Here is a 20968-nt window from a genome sequence, read left to right as displayed (position 1 = left end):
CCCGCGGACCCCTTAAATCCAGGGTCAATGCGCGGGAGGTAAACTACGATCGAGCCCGGAAATAAACTACAACTCCCGGCATGCCCGAGGGGGCGGGCGCGGCGGCTGCGCAGACGGGCGCGCAGGCGGTCACGAGACTACAGCATGGCGGTGTTTGCAGACTTGGACCTGCGAGCTACTGGGGACCTCAAGTCCCTCCGAGGACTGGTGGAGACCGCCGCTCACCGTGAGTTGCGGCGCCTGCCCAGCCTGGCTGCTGACCACGCTCGGGAGGGATAGTTCCTGCCGGGCCTCTGGGTTTTCTGGGATGTCCGTGATGATGTATCTCTGGGGGCTGGACTCGCACGCGGACAGCCTTCTAAAGTCACGCTTCTTCCTGTCAGCCCGTCTTGACTTTGTACACAGTGACTGAACAAGTGCGGGGAGCTGCGGCCCAGACAGGGAGTGCCTTGAGGCTCCGAGTCGAGGGAGAGGATGGGGAGGGGGCTGTGCGGGGGCCGTGGGGGGCGGGCGCAGCAGCACCCGAAGGTTAGGGCGCCGGTCGGCGGTTAGCTCCACGGCAAGCCCTGGGGAGGAGACCCCGTCTGGTCATTGAGGTTGGTCGGGGCCTCGTTTGTGTGGGAATGCCACGCTGAAAGAGTACAGGTGCATGCTGCCCTGTCTGTCCCTCGGAGAGGGCTCAGCTCCTTGGGCCGGCTGGTTTCTGAACTTTTCAAAGGCGGTGCTAGAAGCGACCACTGGCTGGCAAAGGAACGCACACCCATCTTGTGCCCTAATGAGGTTGTCTTTAGGGAAAGGTCCGTGTTCCCCGGGGCACGCTTTCCGTGTCAGGAGAGGGAGGGGGCGGGACGCGAGGAGCTGGGACAGGCCCAGCCGGCTTTGGTAGCTGCTCTGAGATTTTCCTCCTGCAGCTGAGTCATGACCTGCGTGGATTTCTGGTAACCACAGATGGCTACCTGAGGAATGTGGATGCAAGGATATATTTGGGTGCAAACATCTTGAAATCCCTGCGTCTTCATAAAGCGAATTCCAGGCCCCATAGAGTGCCCCCTGTGTTGGGGTGGGCGGCTCACAGGGTGGGGAGGGAGTGGGAAGTGGCGTGAGGGAATCCTTGCTTCGTTTCTCCTAGGGTAAGGGGTCCAGGAAGGAAGCCGAACAAAACAGCAAAATAGATACAATAGAGATGGCATTGGAAAAGTGTCAGTATGGTTGGATGAAGTGAACAAAGGGTCGTGAAAGAGGATGATGATGGGTCGGAATGCTCACGATAAGCCAGGCACAGGCACTGTGCTGGAATTCTGGCAGGCACATGAGGTGGTGGCACCACCGTTTGACAGATGCGGAACCGGAAACTTAACATGCGGGGACTGGGCCAGGATAAGGCTTAGGTTTGAAAGTCTCAGGTCTGATACCACAATTTGCCGCTGGAACCGCTTTGCTAGACTGCCTTCTGGTCGTAACTTCTAGAATGGGCACGAGTCTGCGGGAACTAGAGGAAGAGGTTACCTTGTTTAACAAGAGTATTCAATGTTTCTTTTCAGTTGGCTATTCGGTGGTTGCCATCAATCATGTGGTGGACTTTAAGGAAAAGAAACAGGTAAAATAATGTGTATCAGGTTAATAAATTGTCGTGTCATGTGTTTGTGTTGGTAATATGAAAGCTGTGGACAGGCATATTTCTTACGTGTTTCATAAGTGTCATCATATTAAATATAATCGCCTAGTCCTTTTGTTCATTCTCTGATTTCCCTATTAAAAAACTGTCGTAGATGATTTCAGTTTAAAAATCAGTTTTCTTCCATCCTTTTCACAGATTGCTCAGCTGCTCCTCTGTTCTCTAGCTTTTTTTCTTTATTGTCCGTTTTACTTAACATTCTTTTCCCCATAAAACTACTTCTAAGTATTCTGTTTTGTTTTGTGCTGTTCACAAGTGGCATCTTGGGTAACCAGTATCTTTTGTTGTAGGAAATTGACAAGCCAATAGCCGTCTCTGAACTCTTCACAACATTACCAATTGTACAGGTTGGTGTTTTGTTCTTTCAGATACATAGTAACCATTCACTCCATTCCAGTACACCCAGGCTGTGTGCTATCCTCCTCCGCACCGTTCTTTGCCTGCTGGTATACCTTTCCACTAAGGCTCAGCTCTTCTGTGAAACATTCTAACTGTTGATGCAGTACTTAATTTCTTCTTTCCTGAAGCCCTAAACTTGTAAATGATGTCAGTGTGCAGCTTCGTGTATGTACATGTGCTTTCTTCTGGTTGTATCGTAAATGTCTGGACAATAAAGGCAATGTTTTACTCCTCTTCACTATCCTTTGGGACTAGCAACGTCTCGTGTGCTTTCCATTAGTCAGGTAAAAAAAAGAAAAATGGGTATAGTCCAAACTTTTTTAATAGCATGTTTTGTTTATAGGGAAAATCAAGACCAATTAAAATTTTGACAAGAATAACAATCGTCGTTTCAGATCCATCTCACTGTAATGTTTTGGTAAGTTAATTATTTTTCATCTCTCCTTTTGACGTTGCAGTTGAGTTGTGTGGCATTTCCTCTGGCCCCATTCCTAGGTTTCCCCTACCCTCCTGACCCCGTGATACCAGCCTGCTCTCCTTGGCCTCAGAGTTAATATAGAACAACGTATGAATAATCTACGCAGAGCATGGGTACAGTAATTAGAGAATTCCTTGGCAGCTGTTACTCATGGAATTCATGTTAACTAGGCCTAGCATTGGTGCTGGGAGATTTTTCTGTGAGTAATAAACTTGCAAGGCATAATTGGAAAGACTAGCAGTAAACAAATAATTTTTTAAATGAGAAATATTTTAAAAGAAGATGGTAAATATAAGGTGTTCTGGGAGTGTGCAACCTGAGTAAATCATTGCTGAAGTTGAGACCAGTAGAATCAGTGTTAAATAAGGAGTCAAGTGAAAGAGTGTTCCTGTAGACAGGCAGAGTTCAACAAGGATGCTGAAGCCAGAGAAAACGTAGTGGGTTCTGGGAAGGGAACCACGCCCCGCAGGGCTGAGCATTGGTTGGCTGGCTGCTCAGGATGAGTTTAGGGAGACAGGACTGGAAGAGGATGCCAAGGACAGTGGGAAACCTCCGAAGGTTCAACCAAGGGAGAAAAGTGGAGAGGATGAAATTACAGAGGAGGGATTTGAAGAGATAAGGGAGGTAGTTTGAGAGGCATCCAGGAGGGGCGATTGATGTGATTTGGGGAATTGATTGCTTATAAGATTACTTTGAGGGAGACCTAATCATCCAGGTAGGTAAATAGCGGCAGCATTTGCTGAGGTGAGACATACAAAGCTAGGCAGATCTTTAAGGTGGTCAGTTATTGTGAAAGTGCCAGCTGATTATAGAAGTAAATCAAGATTCTTTGACCAAAGTACAGTGTAGGAAGTTAGGTGCACAAAGGGTGGGGTAGAATTGGTGACTAGGGAGGGACTGTCCTTTAAGTAGATGGACGGTGAAGAAGAGGTCAGCAGTAGCAATATCAAGTAATCAAGTTGGACAGGGAGGGAGGGTGGATGAGAAGAATGAGAATTGGATTTGTTAGCATGGAAGTCATTGACTGCCAAAGCAAAAACCACGTTAGTGGATAGGAAAGTGATTTGAGAAAATGCAGCTAACACGTGCTGTCAACGCTGCTTGAGAAATTTGACCCCAGTAAGAGAAGGGAAAGCACAGAAAAATCCTACTGTACAAAGAGATTTCTTTAAAAAAAAAAAGTTTTGAAAGGCAAAGTTGCAGAGAGAGAGCGAAAGAAATAGGCGTAGAGAGAGATTTTGCATCTATTGGTTCACTCCCCAGGTGGCCACAGTGAAGGCAGGAACCAAGAGTTCTATCTCCCACATGGGTCGCAGGGTTGCAAGAACTTGAGCCAGCTTCTGCTGTTCCCAGGTGTAATACCAGGGGGTTAAATTGTAAGTGGAGCAGCCAGGACTTGAAACAGGGCCATATTTGGGTACTGATGTCACAGGAGATGCTTAACTCACTGTGCCACAACACCAGTCCCAAGAAAGTTTGTTTCTTAACTTGGAGCAGTTTGAGTCCATGTGCTGGACATGAGAGACAGGAGAAATCCGTGAGGAGGGAAACCCTTCCATCTTTAGCTGGATTGGGCATCTCCATCAGAACAAGAGTAATCAAGGAAGGGCCTGACTCCTGGAGTGCAGTTAGTATTGCTCAAGGTTGTGAAAAACCACCGTTCATGTTTGATACAGTTCCTTGGCAGTGCTCGGTTTCTCTAGGTGTGGGTAGGCATGAAAGGAGGGCCTTTCAATGGGTTGTAAAGACTTTCATTTAGACTCTTGTTATCATGGCCATCTTGGTGTCCCCTTTTTGGATCCTTTTCATTGGGGACAGGAGGCACATTCTCTTACCTGCATAAGCATGGCACCTACTGCCTTCTCTCTCTCTCTCTCTCTCTCACACTCTCTCTCTCTCATCTCAGGGTTTAGGTATATATATAGAGAGAGGTCTTTAGTCTGCTGGTTCACTTCCCAAATGATTGCAATGGCTGGGCATGGTCCAAGCTGAAGCCAGGAGTCCGGGGCTTCCTCTGGTTCTACGTGGGTGGCAGGAGCCCAGGCACTTGGGCTGCCTTTTGCTTTTCTCAGGTACATTAGCAGGGAGAAGGATGAAGTGGAACAGCCAGGACTCAAACAGCTGGCACCCATATGAGATGCCAGCAATGCAGGTGGCTTTACGTACAACATCACAATGCTGGCGCCAGGATTTTCTTTTTTAAAACTAAGTCTTGAATTGCTGTGTTTCTCTGTGTGCTAGGACTTTCAAATACCTTCTTGCACATATCTGTCATTTTGATTTATACAGGAGTACTTCAAAAGGAATTAAAAGTATTTTGGTACCAAAAAACTGAAATCCATGCGTTTAGGGGGTCATTCAAATAGTTCATGAAAAGATGAGGATAATGGGGGAAAGTTGTTCATGAATTTCAGTTTTTTTACATCAAAATAGACTTACCTCTTAATTCCATTTTCCACTGTTTGATATACCCTCAATTTTACAGCATTCTTGCTGTGAACAGAACTGCAACTTGCTTAATCATATATACTATGTACAACACGTCACACTTAGTCATGTGTATTTTTTGTCTGTACCCCCTCCCCAAAATTGGTGAATTCTATTGAGACCATATGTGTCACTTAATTGATTTTGTGTCCCTACTGCCTTGCATACAGCAGGTGCTCAAAAAAATGTCAAGTTGCATTGCCAAGGTTGTAGCGCAGCACATAAAGCCACCCCCTGTGATGCCAGCATCTGTATGGGTGCTGGTTTGTGTTCCAGCTGCTCTGCTTCCATTCTGCTTAGAATTCACCTCCCTGCCAATGGCCTGGGAAAAGCAGTGGAAGGTGGCTGAGGCATTTATGGCCCTGCCACCTGGGAGACCCTAGGGGAGCTCTTTGCTCTTGACTTCTGCTTGGCCTGCTGGTCACTATCGCCATCTAGGGAGAAACCAACTGTCTCCACCCTACGCTCTGTTACAGTGACTTTCAAAAAGAAATGAGTCTTAAAAAAACAACAATAACAACAAAAACAAACCTCAAGCTCCTTCAAGAGCAGCCTGATTTGATTTTTATTTTTCAAACACAATGTTTGGTATATGCAGTTAAACTTACCAAGTGTTGGAAGGAAGGAGGACAATTGGTAGGTTGGATCTCAGGATTAAATTCTCATATGCTTGCAGTGTCTGTCCTGCCAGCATGCCAAGCAAAGCGGCAAGGTCAGCAGCACCTTAAAGTGGCAGGCGATCGAACTGTAGCATAGCTGGGTCAGCAGGCAGAAGTCCCTCTGTGTGCGTGTGTGTGTGTGTTTTGCTATTCCATCCTAATACTATTTTTGCATTTCTAGAGAGCAACTTCTTCAAGGGTTCGGCTGTATGATATTGTTGCTGTTTTTCCAAAGACTGAGAAACTTTTTCATGTAAGTGAACAGATAACAGTGTTCAGGAGAATATTGCTTATTACTTTAGTGAAGAAGTGTGATGTTATGCCTTTCTAGGTGCTCTCTTTTGTTCCTTCTAGAAGCTTAGAAGATTTTTCATTTATCTTTGGGGTACTCAAATATTTCAGTGGCATTTGGTTTGTGTTTATCCCACTTGTTTATCTCCTTCTTTATCCCAGTTGGCATACAATGGGCTCTGTTTAACAGATTTAGTGTATGTGTTTAGTCTTTGGGGATTGGTATCTTGATGAACTTTTGTAGGGTTTATAGCTATAGAATTTTATTTTGTGTGCTGATGTGTCCATTTAAGTTTTTGATTGCTATTGCTGAGGCCTATTCAAACCCTGGACTGGTTTCAACACCCCATGAAACCATATTTATTCATCACCATGTTACAGTGTGTTATTCAATTTTTAATCTTTTTTATTCTTATAGTTTAAAAATGACTAGCAAGCTGAATGTGTTGTAGCTACTATTCAGAACTTTTCCTAATCCACCTTTATAAATTGTTTAATGAATCTTTCATGAGTTTAACAGCAGTAACAATTGAAATGGGGCAGATTCTATATAAGTCAAGTATTTCTGCCAAAACACCATTACTTCTCAGACTTACCAAGTTACTATGACTGTCTTAAAGCTAGCCGGCCAGGGCCCAGCACCATAGCCTAGGATCCCACGTGGGTACCAGTTTGTGTCCTGGCTGCTCTGCTTCCCAACCAGCTTCCTTCTTCTGCTCTGGGGAAGTAGTAGAAGATGGTCCAAAGCCTTGGGGTGCTGCACACATGGGAGTCCCAGAAGAAGCTCCTGGCTCCTGGCTTTGGATCGGCTCAGCTCTGGACATTGCAGCCACTTGGGAAGTAAACCAGCAGATGGAGGAACTTTCTGTTTCTCCTTCCCTTTGTAAATCTGCCTTTCAATAAAAATAAATAAATCTTAAAAAAAAAAAAACAAACCCAGCCAGCCATGTGAAGATTGCTGCTTGCTTCCTGAGCCCTGGGTGTGAGTACCAGTAACAGGGATTCTAAAGAAGAGAAACAAGATGTGACAACCCTGTAATGGCTGCTGTCAGCACCAATCCTACGGGCCTTATTTAGCTGCCTTGTAACTTTCTTCATTGAGCCTGTATTCACTAGCTCATTAAGATTTACTGGGGTTTTTTTTACTATTTATTTATTTTGATTGCCAAGTCAGGTTTACAGAGAGGAGAAGAGGCAGAGAGGAAAATCTTCCTTCCATTGATTCACTCCCCAAGCAGCCACAATGGCTGGAGCTGAGCCAATCCGAAGCCGGGAGCCTGGAGCCTGGAGCCTCTTCCATATCTCCCATGCAGGTGCAGGGTCCCAAGGCTTTGGGCCATCCTCGACTGCTTTCCCAGGCCACAAGCAGGAAGCTGGATGGGAAGCGTAGCCACCGGGACATGAACCAGTGCCCATATGGGATCTCTGCTCATGCAAAGCCAAGACTAACTGCTAGGCTACTGTGCCAGGCCTGCCAAGACTTTTTAAAGATTTATTTATTTCTATTGGAAAGGCAGATTTACAGATGGAAGGACAGAAAGATCTTCTATCCACTGGTTCACTCCCTAAGTGTCAACAATAGCTAGAACTAATCCAGTCCAAAGCCAAGAGCTTCTTCCAAATCTCCACACAGGTGCAGGGTCCCAAGGCAGTGGGTGATTCTCCTCTGCTTTCCTAGACCACAAGCAGGGAGCTGGATGGAAAGTGGAGCAGCTGGGATGTGAACCAGCACCCATATGAGATCCCTGCGCTTGGAGGTGGAGGATTATTAGCTGATTGAGTTATTGTACTGGGCCCCGGAAGACATTTTTTTAATACAATACAAAGCAGCTGATACTTTTTATCACTGTAAGTTGAATAATGGCAGAATCAGAGCCGGAGATACCTCTAGCTGTGTCTTCTGGTTTGCACTGAATGCTAGAAACCTTTCCCCACTTTTGTTTTGCTTCCCTAGTTTTCCATTTATTTGGTTTTTATGTCTTTTTTCTTTTTAACTCAGATGTCCTTTAGAAGTAGATGCAGAGTGATAATCAACAAATAATGGCAAAAAATAGAGCCAAGGAAAGGGCAGTGATGAATTTTAAAAAACCCATATTGATTGCATGGTTTGTAATGACTGCTTTAGCTTTTGTGTAGACTATTAGAATTTGCATAGAATGCCATTTGTGCTGATTTCTCTTCAGCTGCACGGGCCTGGGACAGTTCTTGGCACAAAGGTGCTCAGTAGTTTGTGGAACCAGCGGACCCTGCAACAATTCCTTTTGACTTCTTAGATTTCGGAACAGTCAGTTTCTTCATTCTGGAACCATCCGAAGTCATGTCATTGAAACTGAGGCTCACTCATCAATCCATCCCTCTGTAAGACCCTGGGAGTTATACAGTCTCCTGTCTTTGAGAAGGCTACAGACATGTCAGTCTGCAGTAGCTTGGTCAGTCAGACTGCAGACCTTGCCTGAAGGAAGACTGGCAGCTGAGTCTGTAAAGGCTCAGATGGATTTCAGCACCGCACTGCCACAACGGGACACCTGCATAGGGACCCTTGCCTGTTCGTGTTTCTCTCCATCGATCTTGTGCCAGCTTTCCTTTTGGCCTTACCTATTTTCTCTTGTTGACAGGTGGCTTGCACACATTTGGATGTGGATTTGGTCTGCATCACTGTGGCAGAGAAACTACCATTTTACTTCAAAAGACCCCCTATTAATGTGGTAAGTGTTAACACTTTCCATCTTATTGTGGATCTGGAGAGATTTGCAGGAGCAAATTGGAAAATGAGCAGAAAGAACCAGTGTTCTTTGAGGGAAAAGTAAAAGCTGAGTGATGGGGCATCTTCTTAGAAAAGAGTTTGTTTTTTATGAACTGACTGAAGAGAGAATGAAAGCTTAAAAGAAGAAATATCCAATAAGTTATTAGTTTGTCTTTGAAAGACGTTAGAAACTAAAACTTATGAAGGACATTTATTTTTTTTAATTATTTATTTATTTTTGAGAAGCAGGCGCAGGGATAAACAGTTCCCACCTACTGGATTCACTTTCCAAATGCCCACGGTGGCCAGGGTTGGGCTAGGCCGAAGCTGGGATCCCACTCCAGCAGTCTGGAACTGTTTGAGCCATCACTGCTGCCTCCCAAGGGGTGCACTGGAAAGAAACTAGAATCAGGAATGGAGCCAGGACTCATACCCAGGCACACCAGTGTGACAGTGTAGAGCGCCCACAGGTGCCCTAACTGCTGGGCCAAATGCCAACAGGTACTTTAACTGTATAAAGGGTATTTCTTAAGAGATAGCTTATAATGATGAGTACTGCAACTCTTACATTGGGCATTAAGAAGATAATCAAAAGAAGATACAAAGAGCAGTTTAACACGGAAAGTTCTCTGAGGCTTCCACGTACTAAGAAGGGAGAGAATGTGGAAAAACAGGTAATCACTTAGGCATGCTCAGTGCAAGACTAAAATCTGAGTTGAAGCATGGTGGTTCATACACAAGTCCGTGGGCAACCATGTGTCCAGGGAGGCTTGTCTCCCGCTGCTGTGTTGTTTTCGTGACCTTCCTTCATAGCTTTCTTTCATCTTCCATCCATCACACCTTGTTCTAAGTCTGCACTCCCTTCCGTGTGTATTATGAAGGTGACAGTATTTCACACCCGTGACGATTTTTGTAGCTATGAGGTCACTATAGCTGTTAAGTGCTTGCTTTGCCACTCAGATCCTAGCAGCTGTTAGGGTACCATTTCAGAACAGTCGCTTCCGGAATGGTTTACTGAGTCTCCTGTTCAGAACCTACTATCCAAGGAAAAGAAGTTTAGCATGGTTCAGATTACATGCCTGATCCTGTCAGAATTGGAAAATTAAACCTGTGAAAACACTTTTTGAAGTATGGAAGTATGTGAAAACGCTTTTTGTTTATATGGAATCATAACCTAAATTTTTGTTTCTCTGCCGCTAAGGGATCAATGTTGAGAATTAAGTGAAGGCAGTGAAGAAAGAAAACTGACATATATGATGCATAAAAATTGAATTCAGTATGGATGCACTATTAAAATCATGCTTGAAAAGTGCCAAAAACAGTTATACATTTAAAGGAAAAACTTAAAACAGCTCTTTTCTGGTAAATATGGAGATTACTACTGAACAAATACCAATGTTCAGATGCTCCAGTCATTGCTTCCCCTTGTTGTTGCCAGGACTTCGAAATAAATCGGTAAATAATAGAAAGTGCCTGAATCCTCACATTCGAGAATTAGAGATCTGCATTGTTCAACAATTAGTTAGCAAGTGTTTGGAAATTAAGACTACCAAGAAGTTATTCAGCTCCTTGGATAGAAGATTAAGGCAATTTTGATTAACTGTCAGATAGATGTCTGATACACCCACCGTGCCTATTGATAAAAGCAGTAAACGAAGACAGTACCCACATGTGTGACTGTCTTTTGGTCTTCCCCTGTGTTCCTGTCCAGAAATAGCAGCACTCTCTTGTCCTCAGAAGCTTGTCAAAGCTTTCACCAGCCTCAAATGCTAACCTGGGTTTTAAAATAAACAGCATCCCCAGGGTATGCAGTGCAGCCATTCAACAGATGGTTGTTCTACTTATGACTTTTTTTTTAAAGATTTATTTATTTTGATTACAAAGTCAGATATACAGAGAGGAGGAGAGACTGAGAGGAAGATCTTCCGTCCAGTGACTCACTCCCCAAGCAGCCGCAATAACTGGAGCTGAGCCAATCTGAAGCCAGGAGACTGGAACCTCTTCCAGGTCTCCCATGCAGGTGCAGGGTCCCAAGGCTTTGGGCCATCCTTGACTGCTTTTGTAGGCCACAAGCAGGAAGCTAAATGGGAAGCGGGACTGCTGGGACATGGGCCGGTGCCCATATGGGATCCCAGTGCGTTCAAGGCAAAGGCTTTAGCCACTAGGCTACTGCTCCCAGTACATGACTTTTTCTTCACCTTAATGAACTAGGAAGATCTTTGTCTAGACGGCTTGGCCTGAGTAAGTCCACACCTGATACTCTGTCCTTGGTTGGGAGGAGATAGTAACAAGCGCTGCTAAAGCCAAGCAGAAACAGACAGCTGTGCACAGCACACAACCTGCCATATCCCATCACGGTGCTAAGATTCTCAGTGGCTTTTTGGTGAGGGTTTTATTGGATTTTCTTGTGAACGTGTCTAACTGTTCAAATCAGAACGTGAGCTTCTGGAGGGGACCAGTTATGTCATAGTTCTTTGAGTGATTGCAGTATTTTGTGTACAATGAGTGCTCCCTAAAATCATTCAATTGGTTTGAGTATATGTCTGTCTCATTAAGGTACAGCTTGGGAAATGCCACCAAATTGTCCTTTCTGTTAATCATGAACTGGTTGTCAGCATTGGGGCAGGAAGCCTGTGCAGTGGATTGTACAGGCATCCTTGAGCACATGAAAAGATGTGGCAGTTCACTGTATGTCTGCACTCAGGACAGCCCCGCTAGAGCATCCCATCCCCTACTCCACCTGGCAATGCAGGAAAGCTACTGTTTGATGGGCATTTTTGACTGAACATGATAAGTGGGAGGAATATGCAGTATTTAATCTTTTTTTTTTTGAAAAAAAAAAGATTGGTGTGAGTGGATGTTTAATCTATTTTGTTTAATAAAGGCTAAATGATAAAATGGAAGGAAGAACTATTTTTAATTTTCACCTAAGATTGAAACAGTCTGTTTTGTGAATTGGACAGAAAGCAGAAGTCCTTGTGAATTCATTTACCTGTTTTTCATTTTAAAAAAAGAAAGTTGGAAACGTACATATATCCAGCTTGTTCTTTAGTAGGCAGGATAATTGTTTATGGTTATGTAGGTATTATTGATAATAATATTCTAAATATGGCTCTGTGTATGAGTACTTAAGTATGGGAATGTATGGGGTACTTAAAAGTTGAGGGAAAATGAATGGAAAGATAAATTTATTTTGATGGAGAAGGTGTTGAATCCCGTGCATTTTTTCAGTTTTTTTTTTTTTCACAAACTTTTTGAAGTATCATTGTAATCACAATGCAAGTATGGAAAATGCATCAGTTCAGTCTTTCTTTTTTAAAATTGATTTTATTAGGAAGGCAGATCAGATTTACAGAAAGAAGGAGAGACAGAGAGAAAGATCTTCCATCTGCTGGCTCATTCTCCAATGGCTGCAATGGCTGGAGCTGGGCCAATCTGAAACCAGGATACCCCTCCAGGTCTCCCACATAGGTGTAGGGTTCCAAAGCATTGAGCCATCCTCTGCTGCTTTTCCAGGCCACAAGCAGGTAGCTGGATGGGAAGTGGCGCAGCCGGAACACAAACTGGCACCTTTGTGGGGTCCTGGCACTTGCAAGGTGAGAATTTAGCCATTGAGCCATGCTGGACCTGTTCAGTCTTAATTGTTTCTTGCATGCTCCGGTGATTTTAGAGTTAAACTTGTCTTTGACCATTAGAAGTTGATGGGTTGGTTTCATGAGGATCACTTATTTGGGCACATAAGAATACAATGCATTGTTATATGCATTGTTCTTGTATTGTGGTGGTAGTGGGAGTGACTCACTTAGCCTCTTGCCTCTAGGTCAGAAGTTACTGTTAACTGTCAGCTCAGGAGACTGGGCTAATATGGGGCACAGGAGCTGGGGCAAAACCAAAGAATTCCATTTGTATAATTTACAGCACTCACACCTTTTGTCATCTCTACCACCTACTCAGGGCACCGTATTTTGAATTATACAGTTTCTACAATCCTTCCTCTAGAGTTTGAAGTAGCTAATGCAGAAATCTCAACCAAATCATGTGATAGCTGGGTATAAAGAATTAGATTCAGCTCCTGTTTTTGGAGTCATTTCTAAATATTTACCACTTTGTAGTTCAAGTATATTTATACCTGCTATGATCTATGATGAAGTGGAGTAGATGTTACTTATATCCGTATACAAACCATGGAATTGGGTCCGAGGTAGTTTATGGTTCCCAGTTAAGTGTCCCTAAGGATTGGCTAGAGATCTGCACTCAAGCGTGATTTCCTAATTTACTCTCATTTCCTGTTTGGAAATGCTATTCAAGGTGGCTTTACAATAAAACTCTGTTAAGTGCAGGATAATTTCATGCTTAAAAATATCATTTTATGAATTCAGATATTAAGAAGGACTGTCTCCAAAAGGGGCTTATCTTTACTTTGCTTCTGTGGATACTGCCATTTCCTTTCAACAGTGATAGTAGGTTTATTGAGGGTTATTTTGAGTGATTTTTTAAAATCTATCTATTTTTATTGAAAAGTCAGATTTATAAAGAGGAGAGACAGAAAGATCTTCCATTCTCTGATTCACTCTCCAAATGGCCTCAACTGCTAGAGCTGAGCCAATCCAAAGCCAGGAACCAGGAGCTTCTTCCGGGTCTCCCACGCGGGTGCAGGGTCCCAAGGTTTTGGGCCGTCCTCAACTGCTTTTCCCAGGCCACAAACAGGGGGCTGGGTGGGAATTCAAACATCCAGGACATGAACCAATACCCATATAGGATCCCAGCAGGAGGAGGTGGAAGATTAGCCAATTGAGCCACCGCACCAGGCCCAGTGATTGTGCTTCACACTCTTATATTTCGCCCAGCACTTCCTTTAACCTTAACCTATTTCTGCCTTCAGGGTCCAGTTAGTCCCCATAGAGAAATGTCTAGTGAGTAGTGTGTAAAGCAGCACAGTGGTTCCAGGAATTAACACTGCACAAGTATATGCTTGATCTGAGTGTGAATTTTCTATAAACTGCCATTTTCAGCACATGGATCCTGAACTTACATGCGCTAAGTATTTTGTCAGTGATCCCATGAGTACCAGAGTATTTGCCAGAATCAGAAACTTCTTTGTGGCAAACAAACAAAATTAATAGACAAATGACAAGCTGTTGAAAACATTTGCACTTACATCACAGACGAAAGGTTAATCCCCTCAACATTTAGAGAACTCCTGGCTGAACAGGAGGATGAGCAATACCAAGAAAGGGGTCAATAATGTTAAGAAGATATTTCAAAGGGAAGAAAATACAGGTGATCCTCAAATATACAAAAAGTGCTTTATTTATGTATAGTAAGACAAATTCATATCAGAACCACCCATCGGAAGGACAGGCATTCATTTGGTACTGTTGTTAAGATGTCGCTTGGAATAGCCACATTTCACGTCTCCTTCAATGGAATACCTGATTTAAATTCCAGCTCTGCTTGGTATCATAGCCTGCAGCCAGAGTGCACACTAGGAAGCAGCAGATGACGGCCCAAATAGTTGAGTCCTTCCAGTGACGCAGAGTTCCAGAATCAGTCGTTGGTTCCTCGTGTCTTCCTGGCCTGGCCCTGGCTGCTGCATACATTTAGCAAGTATGCCAACTGATGGGAGATGTCCCTTCATCTTCATCTGTCTCTACATTTCAAATAAAATGAGGGGGAAAAAATATGCCAGCTGTCTATATAACATTAACTGCCCGTGTACTATTTTAAAAAGCAAAATTGCTCTCCTCAAGGGAGGTGCACTCTGTTGGAAGGCAGTGAGAAGGCAGTCACTCTGTTAGCTTTGCTTATAACACGGTAAATTGGGACAAATCTTGTGGCATAATTTGGCAGCAACTATTAAAATACAGATATATTGACCCCCCTGCATGATATATTGGTTTCCTGGATTGGCTTAAAAGAACTCAAGTTTTTCTGTTTCACTCTGAAGTCAGATGTCAGCAGGCTCATGTTTCTCTGAAAGCTGTAAGGGAGTCCTTCCTGGTCTCTGCCTAGCTTTTGGTGATTTACCAGCAGTCTTGTGATTCTGGCTTATAGCCACATAATTCCAGTTTGTCTTTGTTCCTTGAGTGTCTCTGTATCTTCACATGGCCATCTTCTGACAAGGACACCATCCACACTGGAAGAGGACTAATGTACTCCAATATAAGCTCATCTTAGCTATCTAGGTGATGATTCTGTTGCTTATATTTGTAAGATGCAATTCTGGAAGAAAGCACAAGAAATCAACAAAAATAATTATGGAAATAAGGACAGGGCACGTGAAGCTCCTTAATTTTTGTTATTTTTGTTGATGATGCTTTGATTTGTGAATCGTGGGAATGAATCACCTATCTTCAAAACTGATACACTAATTTTTAAAGAAATTAGCAGGAAGTCCTGTAATCAACTCCCTATTTTCTTTTTCTGAAGCTTTGAATAGTGCTTGGAATTTTATATTCCAATTTCTCTTGATTCACGTGTCACACACCTGCTCTTGGCAACATCTTTAAAACTGTTACTTCCCATTAGTAAAGAAACCTGGCGATCCGCCCGTTTTAGAACCTTTGATCAGACATGGAACAAAAGCCAATCAGGCAAGCTCTGTCTGCTTTTTGAGCAATCTTTTGATGGCAAGGCAACATTCCATGAAAATGGTCTTAGAAGTAGGACCATCTGAAAATACAAGGTGCTGTTAAAGAATATTCACAACCCTCGGTAAAATTTTTTCTCAAAAATTTTCTTAGCAGTTTCAAAGTGAACTTGCTAAGATATCAACATCAGGGCCTGGCACGGTGGTGCAAGTGGTTAAGGTCCTCGTCTTGCATGCCCGGGATCCCATATGGGTGCCAGTTTTATCCCGGCAGCCCTGCTTCCCTTCCAGCTCCCTGCCTGTGGCCCGGGAAAGCAGTCCAGGACAGCCCAAAGCTTTGGGAACCTGCACCCGCATGGGAAACCCGGAAGAGTCTCCTGGCTTCGGATCAGCATAGCACTGGCCATTGCGCTCACTTGGGGAGTGAATCATCAGACGGAAGATCTTCTTCTCTGTCTCTCCTCTCTGTATATCTGCCTTTCCAATTTAAAAAAAAAAAAAAAAGATATTAACATCAAAATAAGTTGTTTCTTTCAAAATAATAAAATGAGTTTTTGTTTTGATCTGGTCCCCACAAGGGTCTAGGAATCAGAAGAAGACAGTCCAAAAGCCTTGGGATTCTGCACCCTCATGGGAGACCTGGAAGAGGCTCCTGGCTCCTGGCTCTGGATCAGCTCAGTTCTGGCTGTTGTGACCACTTGGCCAGTGAACCAGCAGATGAAAGATCTTTTCTGTATCTCCTTCCCTTTGCAAATCTGCCTTTCCAATTAAATTTAAAAACAAAATTCTTAAAGAAAAACATACATTAAATAAGAAGTTTCTTTTCCTCATCAGAAAGTCCATGCTTTTATGGTGACCTGGGCAAAATTATCCAGGGCCAGGCTTCCATCTTCCTTTGCAAACCCAGCTAAAAATCAAAGGCTTGTTACTAAAGAAAAGGGGAAGCACAGGTAACTGGGAAGCTAACGCCCCCTGCTAAGACGTCTCAAGGAGTCACTGTTACATACATAATGCCTCAGCTCCTGATCATATCCAGTTCACCAAGGCTGTGGCTGTTCTGTTGACCTTATATGCCATTAGTACTTACCTACTTCAGGCTTTTTCCAGCTCTTCATTTCTTTTTCTTCTTTCTTAGATCACATTTCCAGGTTTGCTCTCTTGCATACAGCTTCCCCAAGTATAGGCAGCACATCTCTGTTTTCCTTCAGGGTCAGGGGTGGGGAAACTTTTTTCCTGGCCGGGGGAGTTTGGATATTTATAACATTCTACAGGGCTGATATTGTGGGCCAGTGGGTTAAGTCCTCACCTGTGATGCCAACGTCCCTTACTGGTTCAAGCCTGGCTACTCCACTTCCGGTCCAGCTCCTTGCGGATGTGTCTGGGAAGGCTGTGCAAGATGCGCCAAGTGCTTCAGCTCCTGTGTCAGCTTAGGAGACGTATATGGAATTTCAGGATCTTGTCTTCCGCCTGGTAGTTGTAGCCATTTGAGGAATAAACCATTTCCAGAGCTTTGCATTTTGTCAGTTACCACTGTTACATTTTGTATTTCCACACTTTTTGTAGGCCTGGTATTCTGATCTCACAGACTTTCACATAAAGAGAGATGTTTTAGGTCTGTGCTATTGTGTCCATCTGAATAAATTTTTCATAACAAGAAAAAAAAAAGGAATGAACCGATGGATGGGAAATGTCTTTCTATGTTTCTCCCCTTTTTTGTCACTCTTTCAAGTAAATAATTTTTAAAGATCCATAATTTACAAGTCATGTATCAATTTAAACATTAGCTTGCTATAGATTTGTTAGATTTTGAGTCGTACCTGCAGTCGCCTTATGATGACCAGACCAAATGGCTTTGCAGGGCTCACAGTGCCTGCTGGTGGGAAGTTCCCCACCATTGCTTTAGGTAGCTCAAAGAGCAGTGGGTTCTCTGCCACCCTGCATGAACTCAGCCCTCCTTAGCCTCCCCCTCATTCCTGTCAAATAAAGACAATTTCCCCGACGTTAAGGAAAACTCTTGATACAGTAGTGCCCAAGGCCTGTTTTTCTTTATAAATGGCATTTAGGTGTAAATCTGCCTTTGTGTAAAGCTGTGCTTTGACATGTAGCGGGTGAGGGAAGTGAGTGAAGATGAAATAGAAAAATGCTTATCCATGACCATTTATTTTCTTTATTTCCTGTGAAGGCGATTGACCGAGGCCTGGCCTTTGAGCTTGTCTATGGCCCTGCTATCAAAGACTCCACAATAAGAAGGTACACGATTTCCAATGCACTCAATCTGATGCAGATCTGCAAAGGAAAGGTATGGTACCTGTAGGACGGGTTTTCTGTGTGGCAGTTTACTGTTATCAATGTACTGGAAGTGTGAAACTGATCAGTTGAAACAGAGAGCTCTAAAGGCGTGGGAACCTGTTCTTTCAATGAGCACTGTAAACTTTAAAAGAAAAAATGTCAAGGAGAAAATAAGATGGATGAGATGGATGTATTGAAAGCCTTTGTCCTTTAATACGGAATCTTAAATTTAACTACTATGAAAGGAATAATCTAGATAAGAGTTGTTTGTCATCAGTGAGTTGAATTAGAGTGGCTAACCACTGTGGCTAGTTTTTAAACTTAATTCATCATCACCAGGCTTTGTTTGGAAAGCCTCTTGTGATTTTCTGTCATGAAATCTCTTTTGTTTTCACTTTATTTACCTTATCTTTAAAAGCAGTGGGGATTTCAGCCTTAAAATGTGAAAGTTCACTGACTGGTATTCATCACTCATACCACGACACTTGTCAGTTTTCTTTTACATTTATCTAAGACTGATACTAAATACTCTCTGTTTTTCAGAATGTAATTATATCCAGTGCTGCTGAAAGGGTAAGTCTAGCTTGAAACACATATTTGGAATTTTTTAAAGTTATAGAATTTTCTAGGGAGAAATGCCAACAGTAATGTATTCTCTATTCCAACTGTACATTAGCTCATTATAATTGCTAAAGAATGGAATTTAGCCCATTTGTTTTGGGTTGGCCTTTTCAGAAATTAGTTTTCTTTAAGGCTGCTATATAGTGCTTCGTAAGGTTCATTTATATTTTTGAAAGCTTATAAAATCCATAAAAATGGTAAAAGCTGAAATGTGTGCAGTTGACTTCGTTATTTTGGAGTATGCAACTTAAGTCAAGGAAATGTTATGAATAACCTGTCATATCTATTTTTTCCTTTATTTTAGCCTTTAGAAATAAGAGGACCATATGACATAGCAAATTTGTATCCTTTTCTGAGTAAGTTCTTGGCATTTTCAGGAAATTTGGAATTTGAAATGTTGTTAGATTTTATCACATTGTTTTTCTCAGCTTTTTCATGTCAGTTATTAGAAACACATCAGTTGGCGAAGGACTTCATTCTAATTTTCAGTGAAGCCTGAGCTAGAAGGGGGCAATAAGGCACTCTACAATATAAAGCTTAGAGTTAAATCAGTTTCTCCTTGCCCACAGGGCAAGGAGCTGTTGTGGAATTAATCAAGCTCTCTTAGATTGCTGGCGGTTTCCGTTATCTCCGCCCATCCTGTGAAGTTGACCAACTCTGGGTTAAAATCTTTAATGGCTTCATAGAGGGTTGCTGTTTGGACTCTCTGAAAGTGATGGCAAGGCTGCTGTGTCCACCAACTGCCGAGCAGTGCTTCTCCATGGAGGTGAGTGAATGTTCAGATCAACACTGAATGCTCATGTTACAAGTCTGTCATTTTGGCATTGCTGCCATGGCTCAACAGGATAGTCCTCCACCTGCAAGCAGCAGTAGGCACTGGTTAATTTCCTGGCTGCTCCACTTCCAATCCAGTTCCCTGCTTATGGCCTGGGAAAATAGCCTAGGACAGCTCAAGTCCTTGGATCCCTGCACACACATGGAAGGCCCAGGAAGAAGTTCTTGGCTCCTGGCTTCAGATCAACTCAGCTCCAGCTGTTGTGGCCATTTGGGGTGGAAGCTAGCAGATGAAGGAGCTGGATGGGAATTTAAGGCACCTGTCATCATTCTGACCTAGTCCTGGCCATGGCATCTATTTGGAGAGTGAACCAACAAATAGAAGATTAATTTCTGTTTCTTTTTCTGTTACATTACTTTTCAAGTGAATACATAAATTCTTAAAAAAAAAAAAAAAACTAAGGAGAGATTGCTGCATTTAGAACTGTTATTTACCACAAAAATAGGTAGGTTATTGAGGGCTAATGTGCCTGGATTTTAAGAGAACCGTTTATTCTATTAGTATATTATTTATACTAATTAGATGTTTTAATTTTGGTTTCAACATTTTTAGCTTGAAATTTCTGCATTATGTAGACGTTGCCACTAAAGTTTGGAAAGATAAAATTATTCGGGATTTAAAAAATTTCTTTAGGGCATAGTTGGTTCACATTTTGGAAGTTCTCCCATTATTTTTATTTAAAAGACTTTAGATAACTAGTGATGTTCCAAAATAGAACAAACAAGAAAAGAAAGTAGGGGTAGATATGAAATCCTGAATTTGGGTTTTAAAACCTCAACCATTCATAAAGTCAGGTTTTTATAGAAGTTACACTAGAAACGACCTTGGACTAGAGGTGTCGTTCCATCCACCACAGCTTGCCTGAGCTAGTCCAGCTTGTTTGTTTCTGTAACAACTTGTGCTGTTTCTGTAAATTAACACTCTTATTTCCTGAAAAGTGTCTCACTCGTGATAACACGTTACAATTACCCTGGTTTTAGTTGACATTAAGATCAGAATGAGGCAGGATTTTGATGCCTTTGTAAGATTGCTGATTGAGCTTAGGTTACGTTAAAAGAAAAAGGAGGGGATTCTAAAGGAAAAGGATTCGAATTCTTGTTATTCTTACTGATGAAATCTCAGCCGGCTCCTACATCATCTACTGGACACTTAAGGGTGGCCATGCACTGGAGCACTACCAGAAGCTGCTGCTGGCTCTCTAAAGGGTCTCATCTTGAGAGAGGCTGCTGAATGGAGTATGGGAATTGTTACTTGGAAAACATGCATTTTGGGCTGTGTAATAGGCAGCTGGCTTGCCACAGGGAATCTGAATTATATCCTATAGAGTTCCAAAAACCCATGAATAGCAATACAGAAGGAGTTTCGGGGACAAAATAGAGGAAGAGCTTGAGGTCATCAGGTCTTTGGTCTGTGATTGATGAGGTTTGCTGTCCTCCAGCAGCCTTTGCACCAAAATGTACCTGTTCCAGCACCTCAATACCCTATGAACAAAATAGGTCCATTCATAAAATGTAACTGTAGAACTGGTTTTTCTTGGCAGGATTGTTAAAGGAAACGTTGTGCATGAAAACACCTTATAAGCTGACATCTTAAATATAACTTTTTGCTGTTACAAAAGACAATCACAGATTTACTGTTTAAAAGAGTGGTTTTGATAACTGTAAAAGTCTCATTCACTTCTTTAATCTGTCAGCTTTGCTTAGGAGCTTGTTCGGAGGTTCTAGCAGTGGAGGGTGCAGCTGCTGTATGCCCTTGACCAAAAACCTGCCTTCCTCCAGCAGCGAAGGTCGTCCTCTTCAGTCAAGCGCGTGGCGTTGAGGGGGACACCTGTGGGACAGACCTGATCAGCTGTGTCAACCCTGGCTATCAGGGAGAGTGACAGATGTCACAGCCAGATCGCCC

The 20968-nt window shown here is 42.9% G+C and overlaps 1 protein-coding gene across 3 annotated transcripts in view; it reads left to right on the top strand.

Annotated features, from left to right (window-relative positions):
* The window catches only part of RPP30 (ribonuclease P/MRP subunit p30), a 31679-nt gene continuing 10711 nt past the window's right edge, over positions 1–20968 (top strand). For all 3 annotated transcript variants that reach the window (XR_005882851.1, XR_005882850.1, XM_040970312.1), the window contains exons 1-10: positions 1–226; positions 1542–1597; positions 1966–2022; positions 2418–2492; positions 5880–5951; positions 8605–8694; positions 17504–17620; positions 18154–18183; positions 18536–18573; positions 18918–18997. Coding sequence is in view for 1 of the 3 variants with exons in the window: in XM_040970312.1 (XP_040826246.1) it covers positions 145–226; positions 1542–1597; positions 1966–2022; positions 2418–2492; positions 5880–5951; positions 8605–8694; positions 17504–17620; positions 18154–18183; positions 18536–18573; positions 18918–18997 (697 nt within the window). In the remaining 2 variants the exon portion in view is untranslated. The remainder of the gene's footprint in view (positions 227–1541; positions 1598–1965; positions 2023–2417; positions 2493–5879; positions 5952–8604; positions 8695–17503; positions 17621–18153; positions 18184–18535; positions 18574–18917; positions 18998–20968) is intronic.

The sequence above is a fragment of the Ochotona curzoniae genome, unplaced genomic scaffold, assembly GCF_017591425.1.
Source record: "Ochotona curzoniae isolate NIBS_2020 unplaced genomic scaffold, NIBS_Ocur_1.0 scaffold_4763, whole genome shotgun sequence".
NCBI lineage: Eukaryota > Metazoa > Chordata > Mammalia > Lagomorpha > Ochotonidae > Ochotona > Ochotona curzoniae.
Note: the sequence above shows the minus strand (reverse complement) of the source record. Positions and strands in the feature narration are given on the sequence as shown.